General features: G+C 48.6%; 1 protein-coding gene across 8 annotated transcripts in view; it reads right to left on the minus strand.

The window, feature by feature from the left end:
• UBR4 (ubiquitin protein ligase E3 component n-recognin 4) overlaps positions 1-27,798 on the minus strand; it is a 122,493-nt gene that overhangs the window by 45,125 nt on the left and 49,570 nt on the right. Inside the window, exons 45-70 of one of the 8 annotated variants that reach the window (XM_034645262.1) lie at positions 26,882-27,053; positions 26,421-26,622; positions 25,162-25,325; positions 24,540-24,756; positions 23,503-23,719; positions 22,707-22,739; positions 21,489-21,552; positions 20,922-21,056; positions 19,788-19,962; positions 19,019-19,102; positions 18,785-18,922; positions 18,163-18,284; positions 17,375-17,486; positions 15,043-15,173; positions 14,744-14,921; positions 14,176-14,280; positions 12,484-12,621; positions 11,498-11,672; positions 7,873-7,969; positions 7,111-7,218; positions 6,535-6,651; positions 5,455-5,664; positions 3,400-3,549; positions 1,697-1,924; positions 874-952; positions 94-339 (exon numbers count right to left, since the gene is read on the minus strand). In XM_034645262.1, the coding sequence (XP_034501153.1) occupies positions 94-339; positions 874-952; positions 1,697-1,924; positions 3,400-3,549; positions 5,455-5,664; positions 6,535-6,651; positions 7,111-7,218; positions 7,873-7,969; positions 11,498-11,672; positions 12,484-12,621; positions 14,176-14,280; positions 14,744-14,921; positions 15,043-15,173; positions 17,375-17,486; positions 18,163-18,284; positions 18,785-18,922; positions 19,019-19,102; positions 19,788-19,962; positions 20,922-21,056; positions 21,489-21,552; positions 22,707-22,739; positions 23,503-23,719; positions 24,540-24,756; positions 25,162-25,325; positions 26,421-26,622; positions 26,882-27,053 (3,797 nt within the window). Of the gene's footprint in view, positions 1-93; positions 340-873; positions 953-1,696; positions 1,925-3,399; positions 3,550-5,454; positions 5,665-6,534; positions 6,652-7,110; positions 7,219-7,872; positions 7,970-11,497; positions 11,673-12,483; positions 12,622-14,175; positions 14,281-14,743; positions 14,922-15,042; positions 15,174-17,374; positions 17,487-18,162; positions 18,285-18,784; positions 18,926-19,018; positions 19,103-19,787; positions 19,963-20,921; positions 21,057-21,488; positions 21,553-22,706; positions 22,740-23,502; positions 23,720-24,539; positions 24,757-25,161; positions 25,326-26,420; positions 26,623-26,881; positions 27,054-27,798 lie in introns of all 8 variants that reach the window. The other 7 variants (XM_034645270.1, XM_034645257.1, XM_034645277.1 and 4 more) reach the window with 7 other exon arrangements.

A 27,798-nucleotide genomic window follows, 5' to 3' on the forward strand; every position in this document is an offset into this window, starting at 1 on the left:
AAAAGCCCTTTCCAAAGAGGAGCATAAGCCATGCGATCCAAAAGAAATGAGAACACCTCGCCCTGGTCACCAAGACAAGAGAGTGACACTCACCCTCTTTCTCCTTTTCCTTTTCTTCCTTCTTGCTCTTCTTCGTGGACGACTTGGACTGCGTCGGGGCCTGTCCGGAGCTGGCAGCCACAGGCGCTGCGGAGGAGGGGGTACTCGAGGAGCCGGCCGAGGCGGCCAGGGCGGCCAGGACTTTGCTGCCGCACAGGGCGCAGGAGAGCAGCTGCAGCAGCACCGGGGACACCCCCTCGTCCACCAGGAAGCTGACTTGGAGAAGGAAGTACAGGACGGCTGCAGGCAGAGGAGACGGGGGCTCAGCTCAGAGACCAATGCACTGGACGGACGCGTCGCAGGAGCCGTGCAGTCGCAGGAGCCGTGTCTGCACGAGGCCTGCACCGCCCCCTCCCCACCAGCCTGCATTCCGAGTCCTCTCTGCCAGATGTTGCCCAGAACTCCCGCCCTCTGCAGGAATGAGCTGGCAAACGTCCTAACAGCTACCTAAGATCAGCTCACAGCCCCCACCTCTCCAACTAAGATGATTCTCTAAACGCCACAGGCTCCTCTTCAGCTTTCCCTCCACAATCTGGAGGTCAGCGACTCCTGCTCTGCGCCCCCACAGCACCCCAAATTCTATCTATGACCCTTATCACTCTGAAGTTTTGACTTGTCTTCTCAGCTAGACCAAGTTCTATCTAGGTGTCTTGTTCAGAGCCTCATCTCTGGCACCCAGTTCATTGCCTGGCCTCAATAAACAGTCCTCAATACACAGTTCTCAAAGAGATGAATGAATGAACAACAGCCACGGAAAGTCGCTGCACGGCTTACAGTCGTCTTTGATGCAGAATTTCTGCCAGTTGATGGTTCGCTGGGCAGCAATCTCGGCACAAGCCTTCAGGTGCTCCATCTGAAATGGAAACCAATCACCAGAACTCAGTACCACCACCAAGCAGCCCGCACCGTACCACACCTGCTGCCTTGCAGGGTCTGTGCGAGGCTGCTGATCCAGCAAGGCCCACACACTGTAGGTCTAGTGAGCCTCCTCCTCTCAGCCCCTAACCGCACAATCGCCCTGTGTTTGCAGAGGCCCTTCACACCACTCAGTAACACAGCCAGAGAGATAGGCCATGACGGGAAACTACAATGCAGTTTACTTTTTTCTTCCTCCCCTCCCAGTTTACGTTTTTTTGCTGAAAGCACAATAATAAAGACATTAGTTTAAGAGTATATAATACTAAAGAAGTTCTCATCTAGAGGCTCCCACGCATTATACTGTTTGCTCCCCCAAAGTCCAAACAATTTATCTTCAGACACATCACTTCTTTAGTATTCAAGGACAAAAATCAGAGGTTGGCAAATTCCAGGTCGATCCTATCCGTATGAGCCAATGACACAGGTTAAGAAGCCCAAGCCACTCCTCCTCATAATGGAGGAACCACTACCAAGTGGGAGAGGGAATGGTGAAGGGGAAATCACAGATCCTGAAGCCAACTACACTTAACATACAGCATATGGGTCCACCCTGAGCTCAACTGTGGCTGTGACGTTTTCTGAATATATAAAAGCCTGTACTACTCCAACCTATTGCCTACCTGGCTGAGCCTCATCACATGCCCTCTCCCTGCCCCACCGGCCCCCTTGGCCTTCGTACCAGGCTGATGAGCGTGTCATACTGCAAGGCAGAGCCTGAGCTGGCTGTAACCACACTTGCCCGGAGGAATATCCCCTGTTCCTCCAGCAGCTTCTTGATCCCACGCACGTGGGAGTCCAGGGTGTGCAAATCCCGGAGCTGGCGGTACTTCTCCTTTGACCCACAGATGAAGAGCAGAAGTTTGCGGACTTGACGGCGCACAAATGGAGTTTGCTGGATCATCAGGTACTTGAGAGGAAAGGCAACACAAAGCGTCAATGACTCAGGAACTGTGCCAGCAGTGGGTCCCCAGGTCTTCACGAACTATTATTAAAAACTGGTAAGAAACACACACCAAGCTATTTCCTCATGGCCAAGCTAGACTCTGGAGAATTCAGTACTCCTTAAGGGGTCAGGAGAAAGAAAGCTGTCAAAGAGGGGAAAACAGCAATATTCCCGTTCCCCTCCTAGGAGCCCTTTGGAATCTATAGAGAAGCTGGCCTCCACTCTCGCCCGCCCAGAATGAAACGGTCAGGAAAACATATTCGGAATCTTTCAGGTCAAAGAAGTGGGAAAGAGGTTGGGTTGTTCCATCTATACAACCTGAAATGGTCATTTGGGGTTTGCTAACAGGTCATTCTTCCCACCTGAATCTCAAGCTTGCTGTGATGGCATGACGGCAGCTAATCGTAAAGCTACCGTCCCTTGGCTGCCTCCAAACCCACCCTGCCACACACTGTTCTGTAATGGCCGGTCCAGAAGTGCGCTAACTTCTGCTTCTCTGCCAGCTGGCTCCCCCTCAGGTCCTGCCAGTAAGGAACAAAAAGGGACACCAGAGGGCGCGAGGAAAAAACACTGGCTCCTTCCTGTCTGCCTGCTATTCTGGCAGCAGGCCTTCACTCAGGCAGCCTCCATCAGCTCTTCAGTGTTTAAGAACAAACCAACTACAGTTGGTTCTAATCATCAGCTTCTTTCCGTACTTCCAGAATCAACTGCATCGCATCCCCTCAGAGCTACTGGGGCAGCAGAAGCAGCACCCCGCCTCAGGCCCACAAGGTCAGCTCCTCTTCAGACACAGGGCTGCTGGTGGTTGCTGCCTGCGTCTATGGTCTCTGTGTTACCTCAACATTCCTGTTTTTCTTTTTGGTTCTTCAATGGCTGTTCAACCAATTCCCTATATTAAAATTTCTCTGTAATTTAACTAGCATGTTTTCTGTTTTCCAGACAGAGCTCAAATTATTAAACTTGTCCCTTACCATGATATGCAGAAAGAGTCAAATGTACAGAATCAGAAACTAAAGCCACGGCTTGTGTTGACAGCCATCTTCTACGGCTTCACCATACAGTACACCCAGGGCAAGACCTCCACGATGCGAGTGGCGCTGCTGGGCGGGGGGGAACACTTCCTGAGGGTGAAGACCGAAGGGGGCCATAAAGGCCATCAAAGCCAGGGCGCCTGGCTGGCTCAGTCAATTAAGCGTCTGCCTTTGGCTCAACTCATGTTCCTGGGGTCCTGGGATCCAGCCCCCGCATTGGGCTCCCTGCTCAGCAGAGTCTGCTTCTCCCTCTCCCTCTGTTCCTCACCCCCTCACTCATGCTTGCACACGCACTCTCTCTCAAATAAATAAATAAATAAAATCTAAAAAAGAAAAAAAAAAGGAAAAAGCTGTCACAGCCGATGTGCCCTCTCCTTGAATGGCACATTGCCTGAGGCCTTCACTTACCTCTGAGAGAAAGTAAAACCACGAATGATCAAAGACAGGAGGTGGGATTCGAGAGTTGGTGTCGGCAATCTTCTTGATTTGGTAAGGAAGCCTCAGGACCATCTCTGTCAGAAGCTGGGTATAGGCCTCAAACACATCAGCAGCATGACCCTGGGGGGAGAAAATCACATAAGAACCTGTGACGGACAGTTGTCCACAGCCACAATTAGGAAAAGGACTGGTTTACTGCTCATTAGGCATAGCTTATATTGGAGCTGGTAAATGGTACCTTTCAGAGCTGGAGCCATCACTGCCTGACAGCTTGGTTTAAACCCAGCAAGGCCCCAGGCTCCAGTGGACACAGATTTCACTTGTCTTAAAAGTTCCAACATTTCACTCTGTGGGTTTTGCCCCTGGACTGACTATACTCTGCTTACACAAAAATTAAACTTCGAATGGGAAAAAATGGGAAAAACAGTGGTGGTGAAGGATTTCTGACTTCCTGTGAGAGATGCAGTCTATTCCCTAGAACCAAAAACTTCTAGGATAACAAGAGACATTTAAATAAACCAAGGCAGGGCTCCTGGTTGGCTCAGTCAGTTGAGCAGCTGACTCTTGGTTTCAGCTCAGGTGATGATCTCAGGGTCTTGGGGTGGAGGCCCGCCTCAGGCTCTACACTCAGTGGGGGTCTGCTTGAAGATTCTCCCTCCCCCCACGCATATGCGTGCCTGTGTATGCTGAGCATGTGTCTGCGCTCTCGCTCTCTCTCTCTGAAACAAATAAATCTTTTAAAAAGATAGAAACTAGGGTGGCTAGGATCACTTAACGCATATCCCACAGAGGACGGGTTGCTGAGGGGTGTGAGGACAGTGGAAGCAGCAGCTATCCTACAGGCCGCATGGTCCCCCGGGAAGAGCCCGCAAGAATTTGGGGCACAATGCGTCTCACCTATCCAATCACCAGTTACTCATCAGGTCTTTCCCAGGCAACTGGGGATACAAACAAAGGGAAGACTCCACATGTGTGCACAGGGGGCTCTGGGAACCCGGGGAAAGGCCATCTCAATCTGACCTGCTAGCAGGAAGTGCATGCTGAGGAGGGTTTTCCCAGGACCCAGTGTGTGAGCTGGGTCTTGAAGGACTAGGAATTAGCTTAGAGGGGAAGGAAGCGATGCAGAGGGAGAGAAGTTCAGCAGGACAAGTAGGAAGGCAGCGTGCCACATCTGGGGCAAGGCACGGGATGGGGGACTGTGTGCTGGGGGGCAGTATGACACAGCTAAAGAGTTAAGTAGATAGCTGGGTCCTCAAACAACTTTTTGGCCTAGAAGTTACAGAAAACCAGCAAAGGGTTAAGAAAAGAGAAAGACATGATGCGATTCACATTTTATGCCTGTTCTAACCCTGTGTCGGTCAAAGCAGTTGGGAGTGTGCAACGAGGAGCATGCTGGTGCCGCCACTCAGACACAAACACACAGGAACAGTAGCGATGACTGACGCGGACAGGCCCCGGCGTGCTCGGCACTGGGCTTTACTGCGTCAGGTCATTCAGTGCTCACCACGACCTCACACAGCAGACCCCGTGTGGAGCCTCAGTTCCCAGGCGTGCAAACCGAAGTGCACAAAAGCCGTATGGAACTTGTCTAAGCTTCACGGCTGGTAAATGGAAATGCTTATTCCTGGCCAACCTGATCAGAAAGCTCATCTTCTAAACTAGCTCCCTCAAGGGCCTCTGACGACAGTAGCGGGAGTCTCTGACGCACACACGAGGACATGATCCACTTCTGATGTCAGCCTGTGCCTGCTCACCTTTTTCTAAGGAGCTTAACATGAAAGGACAGGCCTGTCTGATTTCATTCAGTTCCTCTGCTTTACACGCTGTCCGGAGTCTGAACCCCAGCAGAAGGACGGAAGAAGTGGTTATTTGCTAAACTGCACCAAGACCAAAGCCCCCCAAGGCACTCAGTCTGCCTCCTGCAGCTCCTTGCCCTTGGCTCCTTCAGCCCTACTCACAGACGGCGAAGAGGAGAGTGTTCTGGAGGAGGGCAAGAGCTGTCCTTCGTCCAGGGAAACGCCTCACCTTCACATACTGGCGGAGGAAAAATGGGCTCATGTCCGGCGGGGATGAAGTCGTGTGTGGTTTCAGCAACTGGCTGGTAGCCACGGGCTCCTCGTCGTTCTGCTGGCTCTTCCAGTACTCCAGCAGGGATTTGAGCACGTGCAGGCAGTAGTCCACAGCGCCGGAGCTCAGAAGAGCCGCTGCTGTGGCGCTGGAGATGAGGGAAGACGACTGCGGCAAACAGGGAGGAGGGCAGAAGAGCTTGTAAGACCGCTGGGGGCAGGGTCGGAAACCCACTGGCGATAGTCTCAAAGTGGGCCGCTGGGAGAGGGAGCTCGACCCTTGAGTTAGAAGACCCCCAACTAAGTCATGGTAAGAACCAACCAACCCCAGGTCCCAGCTCTATTCGCCCACACACATGTGCTAGAGGCTTCTGCTAGGAGGGGCGGGTTTTCTTCTTTCCTGGGCAACTAGAAAAAAAGCCCATTTCAAGAAGGAGAAAGAAAACTTTCCTGTCTAAGCACTTTTCAGCAACGCCATGCTCCTGCTAGGCACTCCCCCCACCGAACTAGCTTCTAAAGGAGATGGGATAAGCGATCACATGAATAAAAAAGCAGGAAAAAAGCCACGGTAAATAAAACCATTAGGAGAGCCTTGCAAATCCCAGCAAACCCCACAGCTCATAAGCTCATTAAGATTGGATGCAGTTCAGCCTCCACTTCTACCTTCCCTGCTTTGTGTTAATCTCCTTTCCACCACGCACACACTGCTTTCTCTTTGCTTTATTACCATACCTTATAGCAACGCACAGTAGGGGAATCCTCTTAGCCACCCTGCGCCTTGCAGAACGGTCCCCTCCTTTCAATAATGGAACTTCCAAACTCTGTAACCCCTCCAGTGGAGGGACTGCTGGCAAAGATCAGGGCTTGGAAGGGATTCTGGAAAAGGTGGTGGCTCTGCTCTTAAAGAGGTGACAGCTTAGAATCTTTCTCCTCTAGCACGACAATAGCCTATTCTAACTATCACCTCTGCCCTCAGCCCTAGCACAAACCAGACAATCCTCTTACCTTTCCCACACCCCTGTGCTCAAAGCGACAGTACCTCACAGATGGAAGACTTGGATCCGGATTTGGTCCGGGACATGAAGACACTCAGGAGTCTCATAACTACCAGATGGACTTCATTCAGGGCGCTGCGCTCATTCTTCCTAGAGACATCCTGCCGGCAGAAGCAGAGCCCAGAAGCCCACGCTTACTTTAAGCTTAAGGCATCCTCTCAACAAGGTTCCCCCAGTCTATCAGCATTAACTGTTCCTCACATGGAATCAGAGTCAAAACAGGCACCAACGCCTCCAAGGACTACACCCGGATTACCTAGAGCCCGATACGCATAAGAGGCCGTACTAAGATACAAACAACGAATTTACTGTTTTCAGCTTAGGGAGCTACAAAAGGTCCGTGAGGGCGGAGACTTGGTCTATTCCTCATTTATGTCCAGATCCAACAGGAGGCCTGGGCCAAAGCAGGCACTGCCAACATTTTTGTTGACTCAACAGAACTGGAGTCCTCAGTGAGTGGTTGCCCCTAAACTAAGTGAAGTTCCTCTAGAAGAAAGATGACAAGATGTGAACGGACCTCAGTTCCCTGTCTCTCACACGGCAGGACTCTCCAGTCTTACCTTTTTGTCCATGCCCAGTTCAGCAATTAGCTGGGAAAGCAGGTTGTCCAGGGCCCCCTTGTCTTTCTCATCTTCTCCATCCAGATCTGTAGTGAGCATCAGGATGACCTGGAAGTCAACACAGAGGTAAAACATGAGTGCCAGTACCCTAAAGACGACTCTAAACACAGGGGGTTCAGAAGAAATCCCAATCTTCCTGACTGCCCTGTCACTCGTAACTGTAATCCACGAAAAGGTCCTATATCCCAGGGTATCTGAAGTGTAAGTGTCCAGAGTCAGAAGAGTCAATTTTTGGTATATACCACACACTTGGCATCACAAAAAACGTTTTGCAAAGCGTTTGCAAAACGAACTGACTAAACTACATTATAAGCAACCGAAGTGGCTTAACAGAGGGCAGTGTGCTGTGCTCAAGAGGAGAGAACTTTCTGCCTCAGAGGAAGGCAGCTAGCAGGAGAACAGCTACCAGACCACATTCCAACGCGGTGTTAATAAAGACTCGTTACACACTGAGAATCTCTGGGGCACACATGTGCTCCGGGCTCTGTCAGTAACTAGCTGGATGACTGCGGACATCTTAAATTCTCTGACCCTTGGCCTTTTCATCCAGAGGATTAAGGGCTATAACTTGCCGTTCCAAACTGCATGCCATATTCTATGACTTAACACCAAACAAAGCCTTACAGAGCCTCTACAAGAGAGATGTGAGCATGCTGAAGGATGGTCCAACCATGTGACAGACCCAGGTGAACTGAGGGATACCTGCATGTACGGGATGGCCCGGACACCTCCAACATTTCGTAACTGGGGCAAGGTTTGCAGGAGTCTCTCCAACAGCATCAGACGGACCATGTGCAGCCTAAAAGGCCAAGGAAAACACATGAGATGTGAGCTAGTTCACGACCACTAACCAGCTGAATGTAGTTCTTTCCCCCTGCCACCAAGGTAAACCAGGAGCCTGCTGCTTAGGAACAACCTACCATCAGCGATACATTCAGAAACGCCGAAGTGGGAACACTACCAACACAGGAGGAGAAATCCCGCTCTGTTAAAAGGAACAAGCTAGTCCAAAATACAACTGATGGCCCTGAAAACCTGCTACAGGGTAAGCTAATATTTCTCAAACAATCACCCCTAGCTGTTCTCTGTGGCAAAATCAAATCTTTAGTAGTGCACTCTACGGCCTTCTCCAACACATGGTCCCATTCTGCCTCCAGCCATTATCTTCTGGGATTCCTCCTTCTACACAGTCTGCATCAAACAGTTGCACAGTGACCCAGTCCTTTCTTTTTCTTGCTTCCCAGAAGGCCTGGCACTGCTTTACCCCTTCAACTCGCCTACCATTTTTCCTAGTGGAAACTTCAATCTCAACTCTACCCTTTCCACATTGGACCCATGAGTCTTCCCATATATTCAGCTGGGTGCTAACTAAGCCTTCTCCATCAGAGGCGCCGATACATGGCTGGGCTTCCCTACTAAATGTGTGCCTCTGGATCTCCAGTGAACATGCTGATTCAAGAGAGGACCAAAATGAAAATGAATTAATTAGGGTCCTGCTGACAATCTGGTTGGCAGTCTCACCTAACACACAATCTTACACAGATGAAGAGCGCACTTGCTGAATCAATTAATGGCTTCACTCTCATAGTTCATAAACTGTTCTTGCTTCGTTTTACTTTACAGACTGTGTATAATAAACCACAAGCCTACGTATGCATAAAAAAGTGATTTTCACGTATTACATATCCTAGGAGATATGCAGAGTACTCTCAAAATATTAAAGTTTGAATCAAAGTATATGGGATCTTACTCGATTGATAAATGACCATGATTCCAAAAATAACTCAAAGGAATGCGCTAATAACAGTCCTTCAGAATACGGTCACACGTAAAAGCTCATGCATACATCCAAAGAATAAAGCCAGCTGTGTGGGGACCACAAATGAGTAAGAATTTCTCAGGAATGTACAAGATACAGCAAAGAAAAATAATAGGACAGTAGGAGTTCAAATTTAGCAGTTCAGTTTACACTTGCAGGATAAAACATAGCAAGCTTTGAGATGGATAAAAATCTTCAGATTGGCAGAACATACTTGTGAACGCCCACGTCTGGGTCTCTGCTCAGCGTGGAGTCTCCTTCTCCCTCTCCCACTGTCCCCCCACCCCAATCGTGCGTGCGCGTGTGCTTGCTCTCTCTCCCCCTCTCTCTCAAATAAGAAGTAAAATCTTAAAAAGAAAAAAAAAAGAAATCCATCCTAACTATATCCTAAAAACAATGACAAAATAGATCTTACAAGCAGCAGTAAGGACACTATTTTCAAAGAAGCACTATTTTAGGACAGCAGGTGACGTCTCACTGGCAATAACAGTGGATATCATTTTCAATTTGGGGGGAGAAAAACTAACAGCACAAAACTGTACACCCATCAAAAACATGTCCACAAAATGTGAACTGACTAAAGACATTTTCAGAATAAGAAAATCTGCAATTTTATAAGCGGTGGCCCTCCCCTGATGGAAAATCTAAACAATGCACTTCAAGAAGAAATGACCCCAGACAGAAGGTCTGACACACACAAGCAAATGGTGAGCGCAGGAAGCGGTAAACGTGGGAGTAAATCTGACCAAACACCGACCACGTAAACTAAATGAAACAGCAACAATACCTTGAAAGCTTCAAAACCCTTTTTTGAAAAAGAATTAAAACACACAAAAATACAGCTTAACCTGATAAGAAGGGGCCAAGTCTTCTTAGTCTCTATATTATGCAGGAAGATGCAGCTGTAAGTTAAATTTAGCTTTGGGTAAGTTAAATGTACACGTTGAAATGATTAGGATAACCACCAAAAGACTGGAAACAGTGAACAATCCCCAAACGTGGGAGACAGGGGCAGAAAAAAGAAAAAAAAAAGGGATGGAAACAGCATATCGATCCAGAAGAGGACTGCAAAGACAGAAAGAAACACAGAAACAGGCAAAACAAGTAAGCAGCAGGAAATACATGGTAGGCATAAATTCCAATTAATCAGTAATTAACACTAATCACAAATGAACTGAATTGTTTCAATTAACAAGCAATGGCAGACTGGGTTAAAAATGTTTTAAATAAATTTCAAAAAACAAAAAATCACAAAGACCACATTCTCCGAGCACATGGAATTAACCTAGAAATCCTGTTAAGAGAGAGAAAAAAAGATTAAGCAAAAACCCCTTTATGGTAGTATGTTAAAAAACAGACCCCATCAGGCGCCTGGGTGGCACAGCGGTTAAGCGTCTGCCTTCGGCTCAGGGCGTGATCCCGGCGTTATGGGATCGAGCCCCACGTTCAGGCTCCTCTGCTGTGAGCCTGCTTCTTCCTCTCCCACTCCCCCTGCTTGTGTTCCCTCTCTGCTGTGTCTCTATCTCTGTAGAATAAATAAATAAATAAAATCTTTAAAAAAAAAAAAAAAAAAAACAGACCCCATCAAAGTATCATCACTTATTGGAGCCAGAGGTCACCCTCATCCAAGAGATGTTCCAAGAACTGATGGTGAAGCACTAGGAGACTGTATGGGAGATGCTCCCTGATGTCTTCTGAAAATGTTTCATGCCTGACAGCTTCAGTGACCTTCTATTTGGATAGAAATCACTGAGTCCAAAATGCTAGCTGATTATTTTCGCACTGCGCTAATGTGATAATCTTGGACCTCAACAAGTGTAACATTAGATCACAAATGTATTTCTCCAGTCTCCCCTCACAGTTAAGACTACATTCACTCGACCAATCGAGCAGCAAACACCACCAGAACTTCTTGAAGGGGATGGATTAGGATTTTATAGATTACTTTCAATTTGCCAAATGCCCTACCAATGGTATTTCTAGACATAAATCTGTATTTGCTCTGTCTTATTTCTCTGTTACCTTGTAAACACACTGAACAAGGAGCCATTTCTAGCATATATATAATAGCTATCATTGTTGAGCCTAGAACAGTGCCACTTGTAAAGAGAATGCTACAAAGTCAGTTTATGGGTAATGACAAAACAAGAAAGATCTGAGCAGGAGGATACACATTTTCATGACAATCACTTTACGGTGACTAAGGGATATCAGGGGGCCTTAAGAGAAAAACAACGTTCTATTCTCTCTGTAATTCATTTCACATAATTCTAATTAGGACAAAGACGACAAACCTAGAATGCTTCCTAAGATCTTGAACCATTTGCTGAGTTTATTACCTGTATATTTCCAAATACATATACATATGTGTGTGTGTGTGTGTGTATGTATATACACACACACACACACACACACAATATGATCACTCCACCTCCTGCAACTGATCCATCACCTTATTCCTGAAATACTCTCCCGTAGCCTCTTGACTGCAAATGACCAAGTCCTAACCTGTTGCTAGTGTGGACATCTCCTTCCCCTTCTCCTTCTCCTTCTCCCTCGGAGCCATCTCCCTCCTGGTGTCCGGTGGTGGTGCTGATGGCACCAGTGCTTGAGCTGACACTTCCTGGTCCAGCTGGGTGCCCCTCCACTGTGGCATCACCATAAGCACTGCTCCGGCCAGATACTAGAGGGAAATGGTTAAAAAAAGTGTAAATCAAATCCCCAAGCATGACGAAATCCAATGCACTCTGAAGTCAGCAATAGTTCAGAGATGACTATTAGCTTCAGAGAATTTTTTCTTCTTTGTGAAGAAGTGAATAAATAAGGACTGAATTCAAGATTTTTGGCCCCAGAGCACTATGCTACCAGACTCTCAGGGCAGCCAACTCGTCCTTCTATGGTATGTAAGATCCACCTGCAAGAACAATCTCTACTGCTGATAAATTTCCATCTCCTAACCCAGGGGAAACGTACACTGACTTGGGAATCCAGGAATTATCAGCTACTCTTAATGCCTTCCGTAAAATATTTTCCTATCTAATTTTTAATCATAGGCTCGTTTACAAGGTCAAACCAAAATGGCATGCTTCCTCATTCCAGGGCCCCACCATATCAGCCAGCAGACTGTGAGGGTGGCCCGCTATATTAGGAGGATTGCCAGACACAGCTTCCCCCAAAAGAGGGGACAAAAACCACAATATGATGGACTTCAAAGTCATACCATACTCCTGATTTGGGATAATGCACATCCTTGCTTTCTTCCAATACGACACAATTAAAAGCTGCCTGTAAAATGTCCCAACATTAACCACATTGTACCTAAGCTCTTATCACTAAACATTTGAGACTCCATTGTTGAGGTCAAATGAATTCCACCAGATGTTCAGTGAACCCTCAAAACTTCCTTTTGCTGACACCAACCCCAGGACCCAGGCAGAGATTCCTAGTGTGTTCCTGCCTCTGCCCAAAGAGATCAGGCCCCCCAGCCACATTACCACTGTGTTCGCCGGCCACCGAGTCCACGGCGCTTCCCCCGCTCTCCGAGCCCACACTACCACCGTGGTCAGCAGGGGAGGTCCGAAGGGTGGAGCCGTCAGTTGCTGCCGTGCTGCCCTCGTCGTCCGAGGCTGGAGCTAAGAGAGTAACAAGAGCTGTTACAGGAAAAAACCCCTCCTGGGGGTGACAGCATCAAACCACATAGCGCAGAGGACACAATGCAGTTTACATATCCTGTCATCGAAGGAAAAAGGGAAAGATTTGCTTTGCTGGCTCATCACCAACAGGAACAAACACTTTACACGGTGCGCTGCAAACGGTACTGAGACAGTGGGAAACCCCAGTTTGCTGGGCATTTCCTTCGCTGTTTCGCTATAGTGCAAGTAGACAGTACAGAGATCCAACGAGAATCTGTGATGTGGACGCTCAGTTTTCTAGCTAGAATGCCTCACGGCCACCATCGTCTAGGTGTTACTGACACCTGCTGAGATCAGAAACTACCCATTACCATTCAAAGCACAGGACTCTGAATTTTAATGAGATTTGTTTTGCAATCAGTTAATTTGTGCTTATGTTACGAAATCACTTATCATGAGCTCTTGAATCAAACCTGTTGGTTTGTCTGTTTGTTTGGTCAGGTGGTCCAGAGGGGAGTACAAGGGGAAATTTCACCCCCCCTCATCATCCTCCTCAGACGCTAAGAATGAAGCAAGGAAATCCCCCAGAGACAGCCACAGCATCCAGGATCAGGGCTGCGCTGAGACAGGAGGAAAACGCTGGATGAGATACATGGGGGAGGAAAGCCAAGACAGCCACAGAGCACAAGAGGAACACAATCGGCACAGCACGACAGCCACCTCCAAGCCTGAGGGGACAGCAGCTAACGAGAACTGAGAAAAGCGACACACATGGCAGCAGGTGAGAGGGGACAGCCAATGTCTCCCTTTCTCTTCTACCCAGGGTAACACTCCCAAGAGAAGAGAAAGAAAGGGAAGAAAGGAAGAAAGAAATACAGGGAAGCAGCACTTTGAAAAACTCTAAATCAACCCTTCCATTCCTCGGGAGTTATTTCCAGGGCATTATTCAGGTGTTCCCTCCTCCTCTACTCGGTCCAACTTTCTACTCAGGACATTTTTTTCCCTTTATCAGATCAGCAAAGAAACTGAGTGCAAAGACAAAATGAGGTCTGTAAGAGTTTCTACGCATTTTAACTGTCCACACACCCCTACCTCCCAACCTCAGAGCCCCGACGGCGAGCCACGCTGACCTGAAGCAGGACTCGGCTTCTTGCAGCTTTGCTTTGATTTGTAAATAAAACAGTGCATGGCATGAGTTCTCTCTACTTCTCGTCTCCCTGCTTCTGTTGTCTAAAACATTCGGACTCTGGTGAAGAGCCCTGAAAGCTGTCACTGCAGCCCTACAGCTGAGCACCCTGCAAGCCGCTCTCTCGGCCTCTCCCTGGGGAACCAGCAGGAGCCAGGCAGCATGCAAAGTGTAAGGAAGCGGAGCCATGAGCGCCTTTGCCGAGCTGCAGCACTGTGCCCTCCACGCCCATATTTCTAAAGCAAAGGCAGAAGCAGGAAGTCCAGAATGGCCTGTCAAAGCAGCTGCCCGTTCCACTCTCACAGCACTGGAAACAAGGCCAGAGGGTCCTAGGGCCCTGAGCCATGTTCCTTGCTGTGGACAGTTACCTGATGCTGTGGTGTCAGAGAGGGTTCCTGCGTCCAGAGAGGAAGAGCTGGGTGCCTGGCCGGACAGCCCCAGGCTCTGCAGGCCCAGGGCACTGCTGCTGCTGCCTGGGAAACAAGTGGAGAGTGAGCACATCATTCCCTCCAGACCCCATCCACAGAGCTGCTTTGGTCACCTGCTGCCCTCGGGAGTCTCAACTCACCAGCGTGTGACCCCCTCTGGCCTAGAGGAAGTTAATCAACAGCAACCGCTGTCTACCCACCAAGTTTGGTTACAGACATGGTGGAAAGCTTCCTTCAGCTCAGGCACGACACGGGCCAGAGGACTCTAACGGATTTGAGAGGAAATAATTCCAAAGACCAAACTAATGGAAATAAGGAGATGGGACTCCCAGATGGCAAATCCCACCACATCCCTCTCACTCTCCACCTGTGTCTCTGAACAGCTCTCACCCAGATCAACCTCTCCCCAAATCTGGGGACAAGCTAAGTCAGCTGGATATCAGTAACTGCCAAACCCTCTCTGCTGCGCAAGGCCACCGGCGGCTCTGTTCCTGGCATTGCCGTCTACCTTGCTGGTCCTGCTGCAGGCTCAGGGCAATGGCTAGTTCAACCATGGTCTCGTCATCTGCATCAGGCGGGATGTCCAGCATGGGGGGGAAGCCCTCTGCGCCTGCCAGCAGGGCCTCCAGGGGAGAGGGGTTGCCATTGTTGACATTTTCGGCTGTCTCCAGCACCATCGACTCAGACTGCAGAGAGAAAGCTCTGTCAGTGTCCCATGGGAAATGGCAGCTTTTGCAAGTCCACAGAATGAGAGCCGGAGGAGAGCTGTGAGACTCTGCCTCCCCTCTCCTGCTGCCAGAGACTCACCACCATCTCAAAATCTCCATGGTCCACCTCACTCTGTTCCTGGCTTTCCTGACGGATGTGACCACCATTCGGAATCCCTGAGGACTGCATTTTCTCGTCTGCGTCATCATCGTCATCATCATCCTTGTCTCCTGAGTCAGAGAAACCCCAGTCACCTGAAGGTGCCTATTCTCACCTCCCTCGGCATGTGGTTCGGTAAGTCACAAAGCAACGTAAACCCAAGACAAGCTAGCAGTGAGTGTCCTGTGCTTTAGAGGGAAGCTGCAAGGTCGTCCCAGGCTTGCCCTCCGGCTTCCTGGATCCAGCAGGATCTGGGAAGATGGGGTTGGCAGTGACAGCTTGCGCTCTTAGGAAAACACTTTCCCAGCTAATGGCGTGACAAAAACAAAAACAAATAAAAAACAAAAAACAAAAACAAAAACAAAAAAACAACCTTGGATTCCCAAGAGATTTCCAAAGGCAGAGAAATATAAGACCAGTAGGCCCCATGAGCTCCCACCAACTCCCAGGAGACCTTGGGCAAGACCAGGAAAATAGTACACTGGAGATGTTTATCTGTGATGTCATGGCAGCTTGGAGTATCATTTCGCTCCTGTCCAAAATAACTGGGTCAGTTTAGTTGTTTTCACACCACATAATCCTCACAAAAAGAACCAGAACTGAAATGTAAAACCATCAAATGGAAGCTGAAGGACACCACTACAGGTCCTGCCCGGGCTGGCTTCTGTGGGAAGTGGGAAGCCCTCCTCATAAGGAGAAGTCAGGGTTAGACTCCTAATTGTCAGAAGAGGGTAGAGCCCTCATCTTCCACTCACTGGGCTGTGCGGGTTGTCAAAGAATGACCGTGGCCTGAAGTGGAAACATCAACTCCCCGTACTCTAGCTTCTCTCCAGAGAAAAGAGGCACATGCTGTTGTCTAACTCAAGCTTAGGTCAATAAATGATATTCAGGGAAGATTATCGGAAGATCACCAAGTTGCACACATTCCTCTAGACCGGCAACTGTACCATAAGGAAACCCCCAGCCACATGTGGCTACTCCAAGTGGAGATGTGGTTTCAGTGTAAACTACCCACTAGATTACGAAAACAGTGCAAAAAAAATGTGCGGAAAGGAAGATTTCTCAGGGCGCCTGAGTGACTCAGTTGGCTAAGCGTCTGCCTTCGGCTCAGGTCATGATCCTAGGGTCCTGGGATTGGGCTCCTTGCTCGGCAAGGGAGCCTGCTTCTCCCTCTCCCTCTGTCCCTGCTCATGTGCTCGCTCTCTCGCTCTCTCTCAAATAAACAAAATCTTAAAAAAAAAAAAAAAAGATTTCTCATTAATATTTTTTCATACTGACTACACTTAAAATTTTATTTTTTATATACCAGACGAATTTCTCTTTACTCTTTATAACATGGCTAATGGAAAATTAAAAATTATGTATGTGACTTGTGTTGGAAATTTTGGCAAACTAACCAGAGAGTTACATAATAATGCTAACGTTCAGATACTTTGTAAAACTGCTTTTACTAAAATGTTCAATGTTATGCCCTTGACTTGTGCACAAGTATATCAGGAGGGAAATCTCTTGTGATATTTGCTATCAAACTGGATTGTAGGTTAAGTCCACTGGGGCTACTACTCCTTAGGCAGCAAAGTGGACCCTTAATGAAGTTTTTTTATGCCAGGAAAAATATAGTTTTCCTGAAAAATAGCTGGTTTTTTGTCTGTGGTCATGTGATTTTTGTGACTGTTCTTATTTTTGCTATAAGCTCTTGGGACACTTTCAGCTGAACAGAAGATCCTCACTTAGCAATAATACAAGACACGTTAAAAATCTCATGATAGACATTTTCTGCACCCGGGGCGCCTGGGTGGCTCAGTCGGTTAAGCGTCCAACTTTTTTGATTTCGGCTTAGGTCACGATCCCAGGGTCATGAGATGGAGTCCCGCATCGGGCTCTGTGCTCAGCCGGGCAGTCTGCTTGAGATTCTCTCTCTCCCTCTTCTTCTGCCCCTCTCCCTACTCACGTGCATGCACGTACACGCTCTCTTTAAAATAAATAAATCTTAAAAAAAAAAAAAAGACATTTTCTGCATCCTTGGCTTGCTTTTACTGTTATATTTTATTTTCCTATGTCCTCAATTTTATTTTTTTTTATTCTACTTACCATACACATTTTTAAGCGCCACCTTAAATTCTTTATGGAATAAAGTAGGGTAAAACAATGGATACATAAACAAAAGCTTCCAGGACCTTGGTCCACATGAGCAATACCTCCTAAGGCTACACCTCCCTCTCCCTGGCCCCACCACGTGCACACACAAGCCTAAACCCAGACCTCACATTACCCATTGGAGTGTTGCTTCGAGGGGAGGAGGGCAAGGTCACATGTCTTCGCTTGTTCCTGGGCCTTAGGACTCGAATTAGAGCTTGTTTACAAGAGAAGCTCACAGCAGGATCCTGAGGTTGGGGAAAAACAAAAAAAACCAGCAAGCTTAGGTTTTATATTATTCATGAAACTACCTATAATGGACTTTCTTTTTTGGTCAATCAGTGACACACATGTGAAGGACCTATCTATCTACTCTCACACTTGCAACCTTGCTAACCAAGTTCGGTGTTAATCCCGTTTCCTGACGTGGCATAGGTAAGACCCATTCCCCACATCCCTGAATCTCCGTTCCTGGTAACAGACTGGCAGGTCATTTGCTCCTGAAGTCACACTGGTGCTCTACAAATGGGTTTTGGCTTTTCGTCAGATAGCAGGCTCATCCTAGCTCCGTGCTAAAATCAGTACTTCTAACGCTAAGCTTCTATGACACAGCCACTGGAAATAGATCCTGATGATACTCATTCACAGACTCATTTCAGTAACACTAACTGCAGCAACCGCCAGTGTATTCCCTGGGGATCTAGTGCTGAGCAAGAAAAACAAAATCCACCTCCATTTCAGACCTTTTCCTCACATGGAATGAGTGAGATCATAAAGCTTTCACTGACATTTAAGACTCTTACTTTCCATAACCTTTCTTTAAAAGTTTATTGTGTTTCGTTAATTTAACAAACTTGTTTACAACAAATTTTCTAGACACTCCCAGACCAATACAAGATTATCTGGGGCTGGAGTGATACATACAGGACACAGGAGCATCTGCGTGTAGATCTTGGACGCTGTATTAATACAGTCCAGCTCACACGTACAGTAGCCGTGAATGATGTCTACCAGGGCATTGACGGTAGCTTCGATATGAGTCAGGCCTATAGGAGAGGAAAACATGGTAGGAAAACTTCTAGCTACTTGAGAATCTAAAACAAAAGTGCAAATTCTTATCCCCACATGAAGGTCAAACAAAAAAATGAGAAGCACACACACAGTGTTTAAACAGACGAACAAAACACACACAGAGAACGTAGGTTGTCAGCATTATTTCTGATTTGCTTTATTAACACAGTCTCCTCCTCTCCCAAACGGTCCTCAAAACAATTAAACAATTAAACAATTAAAACAATTATTAACTACCACTGAGGATACACAGAAACACAAAAATGCTTCTTTATATGAAATATTCAAACCCACGGGAGGAGCTACAGCACAAGAAAATCCCACTTCTCAGTGACACTGCTAAACTCCTGTATCCGGAAGAATGCACTGATCTTCCATTAATTCAGAAAGAGATGGATAATGAAACTAAAGGATAAGGCTTTGACCTGTTCAAAGAACTTAGATCGGGCTTCAAGTATCCCTTTAAATATGATACCTGGCAGGCAGGCAGGTGCCAAGAAGGCATTCTTGGGTTTGGATGCATGGAGTTTCCAAAAGTGGTTCACCAGCTGGGTGATGAAACTACAGCAGTCTCCTTCCAGCTGTTTCTGAGGTTCTCTCCCCTCATCCACTCCTTCTAATAGAACACGAGAAAAAAAATGATTAACGATGGTAAATCTGACATGGAATTTAATTTGTTTTAAGGTTAACTCAGGTCAAGGAAGCTTGCCTGGGGAGGGAGTTTCAAGTGGGGCCCCAATCAATATGCCAACTATCCCTAGACTCCAGCAGGCACATCTAGGAAAAAAACAGTCTGGGAAAGGAATATCACAGAAAACATTGTATGTTAGAATTAAGTAGAAAGGGGAGCATTTAGGATCTTTACGGCAGACTCAGGGATTTCAGGTCCAACTGCTCAACTTATAAAAACTAGGGGAACATCTGAGATTTTCTGGCATAATTCCCGGATAAGAATATTAGGAGGAGGAACCGGACGATGACAGCAAATGGGAGCACATAAGTAACAGAACTGTAAGCTGTATTTGATAAAGCAAAACAAGTTAGGTACCCAGCCAACGTGCAGAGAGGAGGAAACAGAATCAAGCACTGAGAAGGCCCACTGCAAATGTTAATAAAACACTGGCAAAAGACTAGCACAAAAGCAAGATTTGACCCTATTACTTTAAAGCAACCGGGGCCCAAGCTTATTAGCTTTGCCCTGAAGATCCTAAAGAGCTAATTATTTGAGAGACAGATTATATCTGACATTCAGAACACTAAACAAACTCAACATTTTCCAAGGCGTAAGCACTGGAAAGACTATTTGTTTAAATGGTACAATCTAAACGTCAAAAGCCCTACAAGGTACGAAGACAAGAGTAAATCCCGTCTCAGAGCATGCAGTCAGGCGGAGGCCAGAGACAAGAAGAAGAGGGTGAGAGGGTATAGAAGATGTATCAAGCAGATTTCAGGACCACGACCACATAGGCCAAGTTCACCTGTTTCCATCGGGGGCAGCTTGGACTCCGTAAAGTGGACAAGGTTGTTAGGACGCATGATGGCAATGGAGCGAGCTGTGATCACCAGCCTCTGGAAGACCTCAGGGTCCAAATCCTTGCCTTCTTTGCTGGATGTGTTGAGACACTGCACAGCTTTGCTCAGCAAGGCCTGATCCTATAACAAAAGGATCACAGAGGATGAAAACCAAAAGCAAGGGCTGGGCAGGTACTAAAGCAAAGAGGAGAGGACAGCTGGCAGGTAGGTCATCAGGATGGCTACCTCCTCTTAGGTGAACAACAGGTTAATTACCGCCAACTACCTGGAACAAGTCTTCAAAGCCGTCCAGTACAGGTAAACTTCTTAAATCATGAAATATCAAAGGCACAAAATTCAAAAGTCATTAAGTATCGAAGCACAATAGGAAAATTTGGAACCGCTGGATTCTCCAGAAGTGCAACATCCCAGATGACTTTCCTCCAGCAGAAGAGCCCAAAGAGTCTGTTTCTAAACCTGCCATTCCTCGAGAGGTTCAGCAGGTTAGACTTGCATTTCTCAAGCCTTCAGGCAGGAGGCACAAAAGCTAACCGAGGCATCTGGGCTGCTGGCTTCTTCCTAGTGGAACTGAACAGCCACCTTTCCCATCTACAGCAACTGGCCTAACTTATTACCTTCGACCGCCACTCTCAGTTATAGGTGAGACCCCACCCCACCCCCACCCCTTGTGCCCCTTCCCCTGGCCCGAGAGTCCCACCTCAGAATCTCTCCAACAACTATTTGGCAATTTCCTCACAAGCGAGTACACCGAAGCGAGGGTTGTGCCAAGCTGGAGGAGGGATCTCAGTGATTCCCCTGCCCTCACTGCTTTCCAGAGAAGCCACACAGTCTCTCTTAGATCCTGCTGAGCCTACTAGTGACAAAAAAGTCAATGCAAACCAGGGGCCCATTAGTCGGCTTGCCCCCCGTTTTGAGGGGGAGTTGTTCATTTCTCAGGAGAGACTTTAGACAGTGTGGGTCTCATCTCAGTGACTTCACTGTGTCCTCCTCGCTTTCCATATGAAAAGCCAACTGGCCTGCTGCCCTGTCAGTACCAAAAGCTGCACTTCTACAGAACGCATCCAGGAGGGAACGATTACCTTATGGCTGTGATAGGCCGAGCGGCTGGTGTGCAAGCTGGCCAGAAGGCTCTTGGATTGCTGCTGAACGCTGGCAGGTGCTGGCAGGGACAGCAGCAGAGTGGCCAGCTCCTGAGCTGCGTTCTTGTTTCTCTCCTGATGCGGAAGACAGCAGGGTTATCGCTGACCCCACCAAACCCACGCAGAACCAACAGCGTACACTCTGCCCTTTCCCCTTCCTCTTTTCTAGACCACCAGGGCTAGGTTATGCAATGTGGACTGCTAAGAACAAAATGAAGAATTTCAGATATTACAATCCTCCCACAATACAAGAGCAGGAATCGAGTCCAAGCCTACGACTCCTGGAAACACTGTTCTTTCTGCCAGCACTCATCCTAGCCTACTCAAACAATGGATCCCCCAAAAGTAGGACAGAAGGCCTTAAGCTAGAGACTTCTCTGGAGCTTTTTTGCAAATCAAGATTATGCTATAAATATTCTTTAGTTGCAAGGCCTCGGGCCTCTGACAACTCCACTGACTTCCTGCCTCTTCAGAAAGCTCCCAAGCGCTTTAAAAAAAGTCACTTGCCTTCTCGATGATCGGGCCAACAGCAAAGCAGCTTTCCAGGGCTTCTAAAGAACTCACAACCAGCCTAGGGAGACAGAAAAGCTGGCTTGAGTACAACCACCACCCTTCTCTCCGGTTGTGCTTTAGCCTGTGCGAACTACAGTCAGGGGGACCTTGGGGACAGCTAATGAATGCCAAATACAAAATCAAAGCACAATAAGACCTGCCACAGGCACCATGCATATCGTTTCCTTGTGTTACAGGCCAGAAGAAACCTGGCTCCCGCTTGGAGATCAACCTGGGGCCATGTTCATAATCCGTAACTGAAAGACGGGGCTTTTCTTCCTCAAAGCGGATAAGTGTGCTTCCTTCTGCTGCCTGTGGCAGGGATCACTGAGAGGGGCTTAACAGTCTTGATGCAATGGGACCCGAGCTCAGGTGCCCACAGATCAGGAGGCAAAAGGATACACAAAGGGAAAGGTTAAAGACATCTTCTTATAGCGGGAAGAACGCTGTATACACATATTTTACTTACATCTCCAAGAAAATGCACAAAAGCACTTCCTGTGAGCCCCTAAGTATGAGGAGAGAACAAACTGTGTTTTCGGGAGCATGCCAATTGCCAACATTCACAGGATACAACAAAGCACCTTTAGAAAACCGAGCCACTTTCTCCTGGGAAAGGAACCGGAAACCCAGCTGTTGAAGGGCACCTAGCAACATGCTCCCCAGGCCTCACTCCTGTGAGTTTACTGTGGCATGGTAAAAAGACCAACATCATGATGCCAAGGCCCCAGGCACAAAGGGAAAGGTATGGAGAAGGTAGCTGGAGAGAAAATGGTCAAGGGGCAGCAGAAGGCAACAAAGAGTGAGGGAAGAGGGACCTGAGACGTAAAACGAAGTTGGACGGAAAAGCTCTCCGCTGGCTACTCTCCCGTCATCCCACTGCCCACACCCGCCCCCGTCTCACCCACTGTGGACAGGAAACAGAGAGGGACGGGGTACGGAAAGAGTAGAGAGCTAGGAGGTTCTGGAGCGGCCAGCACCAAGTGTGCGCGTACAACCGTCCACATACTCCGCTCTTACACAGGATAGCTCCGCAGCCATGCAAGGACCAGAACAGAAAGAAGCAGGAGGACTCTTCCACAGAAGCAGAATCAACGCGAAGCCACACCATTGGTTACACTGCTCTCTGACACACACTCACCCGTGCAGAGAAAAGAAAGAGGGCATACTAACCGGTCCAGCTTGGTTAGGGACTCAGTTTCAGAACTTGGGGAAGAAGCAAAGGGAAAAAAAAAAAGGAAAAAAAATGTGAAGCTCAGAGAAACCTGGAAATACATCCTAAGCAAACAATATAAGAATACGGGAGGGGAAAAAAAAGAAAGAGAGAGAGAGAGAGAGAAGGGAGGGGGCAGGCTGCTGGTGGGAGGCAGTTATTTCAAGCCAGGCTATTCTTCCGACTGACAATGTAAGAAACTCATTGTCTTACATCATGAGTCGCCTCATCTACCGCGGCAAACCAGCAACCGCCTAGCACAAAGAAGCCAAGCGCAATGCTTCAGACGGCCACTGGGGGGAGCCTGGGGGGCTCTGAACCCTGCCTCACGTGCAGCAGCCAGCCTCTGGCCTGCAGCACCATTACCACGGTACTAAGTGGCCGCTGCAGAGAAAGAGAAGATGATGACATCAGAATGAATGGGAAGATTTCCCCTGTGATCTCAGCAAGACTGGACCCAAATCTCTAACGCTGGCTTAAGCATCTTCTACTCCACAGCCTCCGGCTCCTCCGAAGGGCTCCTGAGCATTAAGAGAAGGCACAGAAGCCCCCAGGCAGACCGGAATCCCGTGGCTCGGAGCACGCTGCCAGGCTCCATCTGCGCACTAAGGAGACACAGGGTGTCGGGTAGCTGGGGGACAACCTGAAACTCACAGGGTACACTTGGGGCAGTTCTGAGAGGCTCTCTCAGACAGGTTGTGCCGGGAGAGGGGGAAAATGGCAAGGATGGGAGCCAACCCCCGCCGGCGCTGGTACCTCTCCAGGACAGTTCCACTGGTGGTGGCAGGGGCCACGGAGTCGCTGTCTCCAGTGCCATTGCTCTGGTTCAGGTTGGAAGGGCAGATGTTGCTGACAGAGGCAGAAGGGAACTCTTCCGGGGGCTCGTCAGGCCAGCCAAACTGCTCCTTCGTCTTGCCATAAATTTTTACAGCGTCGATCATGGTGACACCAGCCGGATCCACGGAGGCCCCAACTGCAACAAGTGAGAGAAGCATCTAGGAAGCAAGTTCTCTACAGGACGAACGTGACCACCTCCAAACCGAAGACCAGACTAATAAGGGTAAAGGAGCAAATGCCACTGATTTTCGTCATGAAGGAACTTTGTCTCCTGAGACTCAAACAGCACTTGAACCCTGAGGAGACGCTGACTGCATGTGAAGCAGTCCCACTGACCAAATGCCTAGGAAACCCAGCTCTCAGAAAAGCCCCAGAGCACCAAGGCAGGACTCCTCCGGTGCTATCGGGGCACCACATCCCCCAGCCTCCACCCCACCAAGGAACTCTAAGCACCCCCTTTGTTCAAAACACAGATCACCACCGTTCATCCTAACAGCAGCTATTTCTAGGAACAAGAACATCAGGACAGGCGGCCAGTAAATGGTAAAGAAAGACGCCAGGCTCGTGAAAGGTTCAGGAAGTTGTCCTCTGAGGGACTGAAGTATTCGATGGCAAGGCCAGGCGCCGCTACACATCCCTCTCTCGGCGGCGTGTGGCCGAGGCCCTCATCTGTGCTTCACGCACTAAGCTTGCCTCCTCTCTGCCTACCCACGTAGGCAGCCATGCCAGCAAGGCTGAGCCAGCCCCACAGAAGCGGACGCGGAGGCAGGGTCTGCCTTGTCTTCAACCCTCCCATGCTTCAGCACAGCCCTCTCCTGCCCATGCCCATCTCCAATGAAGCTCAGAGGTTCAAGATGGCAGAGACCACTGAGCAGCAGAAAGCAGAGGGTTCTCAGAATACGGGAGAGCCACAGAGAAATGCAAAGGGCAGGCCATGCTAGGGGCTGGCGACTCACTGAAGAGGTTCAGTTTCTTGTCGGCCTGCAGGGCTTCCTCTCTGGTGAAGGGGAAATCAAACCAGCGGGAGCGACTCAAGTTAAGTTGCATGGTCCTGCCGAAAATCTCAATGTATGACGGGGCCCGTTCAATGGCCTGCGTCCCGATCTGGATCCGCATGCCTGTCATCACCATAGTGCTGTTGTTGTTGCTGATCTCGATGGTGAAGCCGCCAGGCTAGAGGGAGGCAAAGCGCAAGTCAGACAATGAACACAAATTCTTCAGGGCAAACTTGTAACCCTCCGTCTGCTGGCGCCCAAGTGTGTGACCCCAGATAAGGCCTTTACCCTTCTAACTCCTTGGTAATGATTTGCTTATTACTTCCAAGGACAGGAAAAGAGGCAGGGAGTGGGACAATCTCCAATCCCAAGCTACTTTCCCCCCATCACTAACCACCTCCTGCTGCTAACGTTGGAACAGGAACCCTTCTGTGTGGAAGCTGAGAATAGCCATTTATTCCAGGGACCACTTAACTAGAATCCAAGGCTTAAGATAGTAAGTATATATTTCAAGCTTGCAATCTATGAGGAGTTTAGGAGTCCTTCTACGTAGGCACGGTACCCAGCCCAGCACAGTCCTCACCTTAGTATTGGCCACGTACATGCCGGTGGAGTTCAGCCGGTGCTTTATCTGCTGCGCGTTGTAGACCTGCAGGAGGTCGTTCCCGCCAAACTCCACATCCGTCAGCTGCTGGTTGTGTTCAAAAAAGTCAATGGGGAAGGTCACCTGGCTAGATGTGCGGGTTGCTGTGCAGAACAGAACCAGGGGACACAGAGCATCAGTAAGCGTGTCACTCCCACTTCTGCGCCCATTCTATGGGGAAAGCCCCTCCCAGACTGATCCCGCACTCCGCCGCTCTAACCTCTTCCGGGCAATCGGGATGTGAACATTTGTGTGATGCCTGCATGTGGCCCGTGGTCCAACAGTCAGCATTCCTAACCACACCTCGACCCAGCGGGACGAAAAACTCAGGTGTGGTACTGAGTACAGTTAGTAACAACAGGTTCTCTCATGGCTGATTTACTTAAAGTAAACACCAGAGGGCCACCTGGGTGGCTCAGTCAGTTAAGTGTCTGTCTTTGGCTGAGGTCCTGGGATTGGGCCCAAGTTGGCCTCCCTGCTCAGCGGGGAGTCTGCTCTTTCCTCTCCTGCTCGTGCTCTCTCCCTCTCTCAAATAAATAAATAAAATCTTTTAAATAAGTAAGTAAATAAAGCAAACAACAGAAACTATTTCTTTACAGGAGAATGAGCTGCGTTGTTATGTCAAACGTGGACTCTAAAACAAATCTCAATCACGGGATGACCCCTGGAAAGGTCTCTGCTTAGCCAGAGCCACTCATTCCTGCATTCAAGCCTCCACACCCTGAAGAGTCCTCTCTCAGTCAGGAGCAAGACTCCCAGCCCAGAGAGCTACAGTGGCTTCTTCACTGCTCGGTGGGAAACTGACCAGTGGAGCAATCTATCCTCCGCTGGCTCCATCTTACACTTCACGTCAGGCAAGCCGTGTTCCCCAAACCCAGAGAAAAATCTCCCAACGTGAGATCATTCTTTCCTGGGCACCTAAGAACTGTTGACCTCAAGTGCAGAGCCAATGAGTGCTTGCCATTTGTATGACAGGTCTCTAAAGGCCACAAGAACACTGCTGGTCTCAGGAAATGTGACGCTGCTTCTGGGAAATTAGCTAGCAGCTACCTCTACCTTTACGGAACAGGCAAGTGGGAGAGTAACCATTTCTTCACAGACACTTATCACCGTCTGTTCCGAATCTCGTCTAGTTCCGAATCTCGTCTAGAAGACTCTCATCCCCATTCCCCCACCAGTCTTTTGAGGAAGGGCCTTACTGATGGTAGCCGTCTTGCGCTTCCGAACAGGCTTCATTATGCTGATGACACTGCTGGGCTGCAGGGACGGCTGGAGCCAGTAGGAGGTGTTCTCCACATTGGCCATGTAAATGCGTAGGCTGCCGTCCTCACACAGCAGGATCATGGTGGTCCGCTGCTGCTCATTGCAGGCCGTGTGCCGAATGGCAACCATGTCCTGGATCTGGCAGGAGACAAAGGAGGGTGTTACTTCTCACAACTAGAGATCAGAAACCTACAGAAAGAGGCAGAGAAGCAACCCAGTTCCACAGTCAGGAGGTGGAGAAGACCAACAGGGAAAAGGCATCTAGGGGAGAACGGGTGAAAATTCTTTGATAAGCCTCTTCTACTGAAAGAGGCAGGGAAGGGACACCATATACAAATACAGAAATATAAAATAAGGCCAGGTTCACAGCCAAGCGATGGGAGCATCTGGCACTGACCTTTGCTTTCGCAGGCAGGGTCTTAATCTCTTGGATAAGGAAAGTGTCTGGTTTCACCATCACTACCAGAGGCACACCTGTAGTTTGCTGGACACAACACACCAAGCCTGGGTGGTTCATCACCTCAGACCACTGGCAAAGGGCAGGAGACGTTTTACTGCCACCATTGGAACTGCAGACAACAAAAATAGCCACAGTCAGGGTGTCAATCACCACCTAGTCGTCCTTTTCTTGACTTAAAGGCCAAACCGACCAAACACCTGACTCCCAGGGCGATGTATGTGCCCAGGGACTCGAATTACCCACAAGTCTCAGCTTTATTCTGAGCCACGCGTATACTCTCACATTCCCACACTGTGCCCCTGGCAAGAGTCCTGGTTCAGGAATCTCCTCTGCTAGCTCCCACTGTCTGAAGGAAGAGGTGGCCTAACGTACCTTGAGGTCGTCCACTGCACGTAGCTGCCTAAGGCTCATGATCCCTGGTCCTATCAAGCATCTCCAAGCACATCAAGTTCCGTGTGAATGGTACCCCATTTGATTTCACCCCCAACCAGGTAACGTTTCACAACACAGAGGCCAGAGAAACAGCGCCTACAGCACTTTTATGGCTCTTCAATGGCAGACAGAAAAGACAGGAAGGAAGCCTAAGCCTCTTCTCCCTAGCTCCCTAAACACTCACCTCACGCACACCTCTACTATCCAGACACCCAATGCAAGTCTCTACCGCCTCCCCTCACCGCCCTCCCGACCATGTCCCCACTGCTGACACCACGTTCTGTGTTCTGATCAACTACCCCAGCGGGAAACTGAAAGGGCATTTTGGCCACATGAGCGTACAGGAGCAACTTAGGTTCCCTTCTCAAACTCAGTTACCACACTAAAGTCAGGCGTGCTGCCTTGACTAGAGCTTCTTCCTT

Source organism: Ailuropoda melanoleuca, chromosome 2, assembly GCF_002007445.2.
Source record: "Ailuropoda melanoleuca isolate Jingjing chromosome 2, ASM200744v2, whole genome shotgun sequence".
In the NCBI taxonomy this organism is placed as follows: Eukaryota; Metazoa; Chordata; class Mammalia; order Carnivora; family Ursidae; genus Ailuropoda; species Ailuropoda melanoleuca.